Raw genomic sequence first — 7,725 nt, 5'->3', positions numbered from 1 at the left:
GGGTGAGTCCGCCCACCCCTCCCTGGTTCCCCTGATGCCTCGACAGCGTGGCCATCCTCACGGGTGAGTCCGCCCACCCCTCCCTGGTTCCCCTGCTGCCTCGACAGCGTGGCCATCCTCAGGGGTGAGTCTGCCCACCCCTCCGTAGCCCCTCCCCACTGTCAGGCTGGCAGGGCAGGGTCCATCCTCACAGCTTCCCTCCCTGAGCCCAGAGGCCAGCCTCTGCTGGGGTGGGACGGGGCGGGGGTCTCAGTACCTCACCTTCCCCAGGGGCTCCACGTCCCTCCCCTGGGACCCCTCTAACACAGCTCACCACGACCGCTAGTAGGTGGAGAGGGGGGCAGGAGGAAACCCCAAGTGCTGCTGGAGATGAGAGGAGATGGGACCTGGGCAAAGGTGTGGCCCCGCCTCAGGAGGCCCCTCCCAGAGCCTCTGGTGATGGCTGCCGTCTGGAAGTCTGACCTGGAGCTGGTCCCACACCAGGGAAATCCCCTGGAAAGCTGGGCTCAGTGCAGGATGCCTAGCAACAGCCTAGCCCATCACAGCTGCCCCCCAGGGGATGAGCCGAGCACCCCCCCACAAGTGACCCATTCTCCAAGAGCAGCCTGGCCAGCCGGCTCCCAGACAGGTACCGCTTGAGGTTGGAAAGCCCTCTCCACACACAAACATACACGCGTGCATGCACGCACACACACACCCACACACACACAGAGGCTCCATGGAAGTTCTGGATGGTTCCATCCCTGTATCGGCCGCGCTGAGGGAGCTTCTGTAAAACCCTCCCCTGAAGGAGCTGGAGGGCAGGATGGAGCTGGGCTCTTGGTCTCTCCTGGGACATGTGTCCTGCCAGCTGAGGTCTGGGGCCGCTGACGATACACCTGCCACAGGGCCCTTCCATGCCAGGGGCTGTGGCAGGTGCAGGGCGAGCGAGGAGGATGGAGACACCATCACAGCCCCTCCCTCACACAGCTATCGAATGTTCCTGTCCACCCACCCATTCGACACCCGTGTCCTGAGCACTCACGGTAATGGGCCTCTGAGGGTCCCATGTCAGGCTGCAGGGGGCCGGGGGTCTGTTGGTCACTTTAGCCAGGCTGCTCAAGGCAGACCCTCTGAGGAAGTTCCACATTAGCCCAGACCCGAGGGTATCCAGATGGTGCCAGTGCGTCAGGAGAGGGGCATGGGGCGAAGGCGCCGAGGCAGGGGTGAGCCCGGAGCGGGTGCTGACCGCAGCAGGCAGTGCCGGGGGCAGAGCGAGGGCAGGGGAGAGACGGGAGAGACGGGGCTACAAGATCAGCGGGGCTGCAAGATCAGCAGGGCTGACCAGAAGTTCGGGTTTTGCCTGCGCCTGCCACCTGTCGCCAGCTGCCCTTCCTGAGGCCACCGTAACAAAGCACCGCACACTAAGCGGCTGAAAACAACAGAAATTTATTCTCTCTCAGTTCCGGGGGCCAGAGGTCTGAACTTGGGGTGTTGGCAGAAGCGCATACCCTCTGAAGGCTTTAGAGGAAAATCCTTTCTGGTCTCTTCAGCCGCTGGCGGCCCACGCTCTCCTTGGGGGTGGGAGCATCACTCCGGTCTCCCCCTCTGTCTTGCCTGCGTGTGTCTCTGTGTCTCTTCTCTTTAATCAGGATGCCACTCACGTAGGATCAGGCCCCACCCTGCTCCAGTAGGAAACCCTGGTGGCGCAGTGGTTAAGTGCTACGGCTGCTAACTAAAAGGTCGGCGGTTCAAATCCACCAGGCGCTCCTTGGAAACCCTATGGGGCAGTTCCACTCTACCCTGTCCTATAGGGTCGCTAGGAGTCAGAATGACCTCGTGTGAACTTGACTAGTTATATCTGCAAAGACACTGTTTCCAAACAAGGTCACCTTCATGGGAACCAGGGTTAGGGCTTGTTTGGGTCTTTTGGGGACACCACCCCATGATGCTCATGTCTGAGGCTGTGAACCCACGGCCCCGTGCTCTGCCAGGGGGGCGCTCACGGTCTGAACCCGCGCACGGGTCCCCCCACCTGTGTTCTGTAGATGAGGAAACAGGCTTAGACAGGGGAAGGGACCCACCTAAGGCTCCTGGTAAGACAGGCGGGGACAGAGCTGATCCTTCTCGCTGGGCACCACAACCAAAGCCAATGGCAGTCCTTCTTCACAGCCACACAGATCAGGGGGCCGGGGGCGGGGGCTGCCGAATGGGGCCATGGACCTCTCCCTCCAGCACAATGTGTGACACCCCCAGCCGAGGACTGCGGACACCAGGGCTCCCTCCTAAAAGTCCCCATGCCCAACCATAGCCACTGCGGTAACCGCGGCCGCCACAGTAACTGCGGCCACAGCGGCGCTCGTCCATGCACATGCCGGGCCCTCTGCACGTCCACCTCATCCCCTTCCCCTCCGGCGTCCTTGAGGCAGCAAGCATCCCCGGGCTCCCTCCGTCCCCTCCCCTGGCTCTAAGGCACCCAGAGGGTTGGGAGGGGGCCCTGACAAGGGGGAAAGCTTGGGAGACAGAGGGTTGCTGGGGTGGGCGGGATCAGGGAGTGAGCTGCTCTGGAACCACCACCCCCACCCCCAGAAGCCCTCGCAGCCCTGTTCCTGGCTAGGGCAGGGAGCCGGGCCCTGGGAGGGTGCCTTGTACTCCCCGGACAGCTGTAAAAAGCCCAGAACTGCCATCCTCTCTCCTCTGCCGTCCCCACTCTCTCGGCCCCCAAATTTAACCCAGGGGTGATGGTTGGATCCAATGGTCTGCAGTTCTATAGCTCTCTGGTTCCCAGAGTTCACACATCACACACATCGCACGCACGCACGCGCACACGCACGCCTCACCAAGACACCCACAGGACCACTACAGACACAGAGGTGGGGGAGGCACACAGCCACACGACCACCAGACTCCCAGAGCCCCGCCCAGGGTCTCTGCCCTGTGACCACGCAGACCTGACGTGCCGAGCAGGGGACTCGGACACCCAGCACAGAGGGCAGCGCACACACCTGTAACCATGGGCACCGAGCCACCACCCTCCCTCCCTCTCCCCCAGACAGAACCCCACGCCATGGTGGCCGGACACTTGAGGAGAGAGGGGAGCGTGCTCAGGAGCCCAGGGGTACCCCCTCGCTGCTCCCCATCCCCTCCTGGTGTCCTCCCCCCACCTCCCCCCATTGCTCCTGCTCCCCCAGCCCCACTCCACAGCGGCTCTCAGCTGTCCAGTCCCGGCTCTGCTCCCTACCGCCCTGGTCAATCTGTCCCCGGCCCTCTCCCACTCCACCGGCGCCCCTCCATCCTGGTCTCTCTCTGGTACCTCAGTTTCTGACATCCCTCGGCCCCCACCTCTCAGCGTGCTCCCAACCCCGGGATTCCCGGCCTTGAAGGCATCTTCGAGCCGGAACCTGCAGTCGCCTCCGTGTGCCTCACTCCCATCAAACCCTTGCCCAACCTGCACTTTCTCCTTCTACACTTCCGCGCCACTGCCCTCGGGGGAGACCCAGGCCTTTCTGGGGTGACAAGCCCCCCCCCCACGTCACACTCCCTTTCACTGTCGAGCTCTGTGCCTGCTGGTCCTTAGCCTTCTGCTGAGCACATTCTTACCTGTCCTTTCAAGATCAGTGCAAATACTCCCTCTTCCAGGGAGCCTGCCGGATTAGATGCCTGGCCCTGAGCTCCCTTGGGGCTCCCCCTATCGTCTAATTACTGTGCCCAGGTTAGCCTACCCCACTGGGCTCTGAGCTAGAGGGCAGGCAGGGACGCTGTCGAGCTTACAGATGCAGCCTCTGTACCTGGCACTTGGTAGGCACTTCCGGCACATGCCCAGTAATGAGAGGTCAGGTGCATGTGTGGGAGGGTGGTGATTCCAGGCTGGGCAGCCACCCTCCAGGTACCAGCTGCCCTCCGTTTTCATCTCTTGGGATGGGAAGGGGCGGCATTCCCCTCCCCAACCCCCACAGGGCAGAAGGGTCTGGGAAGGAGGAAGAAGGGGCCCGGATCCCTGACCAGCATCAAACTGGGCTCGCCTGATACCTGGCTGTGCCCCTCCCAGCTCTCTCAGCCCCTCAGTCACCACGTGTCCTTTCTCCACGCACTGCCCTACCTGGAAGATTGGGGTATTTGTTCCCCTTTCTCCACAGCCAAGTCGGGATGGAGCCCCGGCCCCAGGTGACTATGGAGTGACACAGAATCGGGAGCCAGGGTTCAGGGGGAGCCTCTTGGCTTTGCCCACAGCCCCCTCAAGGTGGGCACAGGCATGAGAAGAGAGGAAGGATGGGCTGAGTGGGGAGGGGGGGGTGTCCCCACCCAGTAAGGGGCTGTGATGTTCTAGGACCCACAGTACAGGAAGTGCTGCTCGGTCATCTGCTGGGGACAGCAGTGTCATCGGGCAGCAGAGGCCAGAATGTGAGGACCCATCCTTCTGTGGGCAGCCTGGCTGCCACCCGCCACAGCCCAGCTGAGGCGACCCCAAGGCACGCCCGGGCAGGCTCCAGCCTCAGAACATCGGTGGTGTGGTGGCAACCCTGCTCTCCCGGCAGGTCCGCGCGGGCAGGAGTAGGTAGATTTCACCATGAGGATGGGGCTGAGCTGCCTGCATCTGCCCTGATTCCCTAGGTAGGGCAGGCAGGCTTGGGGGAGTGCCTCGAAGTGGGGGACACACACCTCTCTCGGCCCCCAGCCCCTCCCTTCTCACCCACCTCTCAGAGCCACCTGGCACCTCCGCAGGATGGAGCCCCAGTGCTAGCCCGTGCTGTCACCTGTGGGGGCGTGTAGGGGCGGGGAGCGCCTAGGGGGTGAGGATTTGCTTCAGAGGCTGTCAGGTCTGTGCACCTGGCCAAACTCTCCTGCCTCCCTCCTTGGGGAGGACAGAGCCCTATTGGAATTCACCCTACTCTGGCCAAGCAGTTGAGAGGGCGGGAAAGAAGCCAGGGGGAAACGAGGGGAGTGTGTGTGTGGAGAAGGGTCTGCAGAGACCGGGCAGAGTCTGCCGCCCATGCCCCTGGCCCCGGATTGTGCGCAGGAGCACCCGGGCGCCAACAGCTCACACTCAGCCTCCTCCCACGGGACGAGCAGGTTCCAGGGGGGCCACTCCCCGCCGCCACCAGGCTGCTGCCTCCACTCCCTAGCGGGAGGCCCCAGCTCCAGGGAGCCCCCTCAGCAGGCATTCTGATGGGAGGTACCCACAAACGGCCCCTGGAGTTGGGCCAGGGAGACAGCTGAGGCCCTAGGCATCTCTGTCCTCCGGGTCATCGAGGCCCCGGTCGCTGGCCTCTGAGGAACAGGGGAGGAAACGGCACTGGGGTCCCCGGGGTCTGAGTTCCGCCTTCACGTTCTGCCTCCTCTGGTGGGTGTGATCTTGGGCCTCAGCCCAGTGGTCTCTGTGCAGCCCATGGGCAGCCACAACCAGAAGCAGGAGCCCACTGTGCTTGTGGCCGGGGACAGGTCACACTTCATAGAGTCCACCTGTGCCCAGCAGTGTGGTCTGCTCTGAGCCCCCAGGCCATTCTTTCCCCACCCTGCCGAGAGCTGGGGGCGCTGTGTGCTGCCAGGCAGCTGATCTGAGCTGCAGGCCGCTCCAGCCGGGCTGGGGCCAGTGCTCCCCGCGAGTCTCCCTGGCTGGTGTCTTGTCTGAGCCTCATGACGATGCCATGCAGCTGGCAGGACAAGGCCCCTGAGGTCACAAGAGTGATGTGCTCCCTCCCCGTGGTCACACACAGGGTCCATGACATGCCAGGGACTCGAGCTCAGGTCTGTCCAGCCAGCAGAGGGGCTCCTTCTGCCGCACCTGTGGCTCAGGACACAGACACGTGTGGGAGGCGGCTGTGTGTAGCGCTGTCTTCACTGTGCCCGTGTGCTGCCTGTCCCCACGGTCCCCTGCCCTCGGCCGGCCTCTGTACCTCTGTCCTCTCCCGCGGGGCGGGCTGGAGCCAGAAGGGCGGCACAGATGCTCCTGCAGGCTGTGCCAATTCCAGGGGGTGATGTCATGCCGGGGGAGGGGCCCTCAGAAGCCCTTGCCTCCCGGTCCTGGCACCCCAGCCCAGCCCGGGGCTCCCAGCCAACTTGAGGCAGGGATTGCATCAGCATGAGGGGGGCAGGAAGGCCAGCAGCTGGGGAGGGCCTCTCCTCTCAGGGCTGTGTGAACCACATTCCTGTCAGAGACCCCCATGGCCTGGGAGCTGCCCCCTGCCTGGGCCCCAAGCCTCCCTGGCCAGCCACCACGGCCCCATTTATGGGCATTGCCAATAGCGTCCTCAGAGAGGCCAGCCCCTAATTAGCCTGTGGAGTAGCCTCAGAGTGGGCAGCGGCATGCACCCGCCGTGATCACAGCCGCCGTCCACATTCAGGACGCAGACCAGGTGAGTGGGCAGCCACCCTCCTGCATCCGGACACAGACCAGGTGCTCTGGCCAGAGGCTCAGTGGCTGTGCTCGGGCTCTGGGGTGCAGGCGGGGTGTGGCCGGCTTGCCTGCCCCAGTGGCCCCTGCTGACCACACCCTCCTCTGCCCCTCCTCTGCAGGGGGCTTCGCCACCTTCTCCTCCTGCTTCCCCGGCCTCTGCGAGGGCAAGCCGGCCGCCCTGCTGCCTATGAGCCTCTCCCAGCCCTGCCTGCCCGTGCCCAGCGTGGGCCTGACCCGCATCCTGCCTCACCTCTACCTGGGCTCTCAGAAAGATGTCCTGAACAAGGTGTGTGTCCCCCCAGGGGTTCTGCTGGGAGGAAGGGAGCTGGGGGTGGCAGTAGGGGATGGATACGGGTGGATGGGGCCAGAGGGGAACCCACGGGGTCCGGGCAGGACCAGAACAGGGCTTGGAGGAGAGCCCGCGTGAGTTGGGCTGGAGGCTTCCCCACCTCTCGGTGGAACAAGCATGCCAGACTGCTGATGTCACTGGGCCCCTGGCCAGCCCTGAAAGGATCCCGTGTTTTAAAAATGGTAAAGAGGGAAAAGGGTACAGGCACCGCCTAAGCATCAATAAATTCCTTCGAGCCTCCTGCAGGCTGTGGGTGGGGCTGCAGAGAACCACGGGTCCCCCTACCCCAGCGCAGGTCTTGTGGGCTCCTAGCCCAGCCCCTAGACACGCCAGGGACCAAGACCAAAGTCACTGGGGCTCCATGAGCCAGGCTTACCTAACGTGCTTCTGGGGTGCCTGCACCCCAAGATTCCAAGGTCCCACCCGGCTGCAGGGAAGAAGTCCCCCTCCTCCCTACCCCCTCTCCCAGGGCGTCTCTTTTTCCCACCACCTCTTCCCAACCTGTCCCTCTGACCCTCCAGGACTTGATGACCCAGAATGGAATAAGCTACGTCCTCAATGCCAGCAACTCGTGCCCCAAGCCAGACTTCATCTGCGAGAGCCATTTCATGCGCATCCCCGTCAATGACAACTACTGTGAAAAGCTGCTTCCCTGGCTGGACAAGTCCATCGAGTTCATTGGTGAGGGCGGGGGCCTGCCCGAGGAAGGGGAGAGGCGGTGCCATGTGTGCGTGCACGCTCGTGCGGCCAAGTCGGCATGTGTGTGTACACGTGTAGCTGGCGTGTGAACGACGTGTGTGTGTGTATGTGTAGCCAGCATCTGGACATGCGTGTGTGTAGCTAGCACGTGTATGCGCAGCTGATGTGTACATATGTGTGCCTGGCGTGTGTGTGCACACTTGTATGTGTGCATGTGTAGTTGGTGTGTGTGCACATGTGTGTGCAGCCAGCGTGTGTGAGTGTATGCAGCCAGCGTGTGTGTGCAGCCAGCGTGTGTGAGTGT

The 7,725-nt window shown here is 63.3% G+C and overlaps 1 protein-coding gene across 1 annotated transcript in view; it reads left to right on the top strand.

Moving 5' to 3' along the window:
- The window catches only part of DUSP8 (dual specificity phosphatase 8), a 12,554-nt gene that overhangs the window by 2,522 nt on the left and 2,307 nt on the right, over window positions 1–7,725 (top strand). Inside the window, exons 3-4 of the mRNA XM_004389423.1 lie at window positions 6,493–6,659; window positions 7,244–7,403. Coding sequence (XP_004389480.1) covers window positions 6,493–6,659; window positions 7,244–7,403 — 327 coding nt within the window. The remainder of the gene's footprint in view (window positions 1–6,492; window positions 6,660–7,243; window positions 7,404–7,725) is intronic.

Source organism: Trichechus manatus, unplaced genomic scaffold (genome assembly GCF_000243295.1).
Source record: "Trichechus manatus latirostris isolate Lorelei unplaced genomic scaffold, TriManLat1.0 scaffold00244, whole genome shotgun sequence".
NCBI lineage: Eukaryota > Metazoa > Chordata > Mammalia > Sirenia > Trichechidae > Trichechus > Trichechus manatus.
Note: the sequence above shows the minus strand (reverse complement) of the source record. Positions and strands in the feature narration are given on the sequence as shown.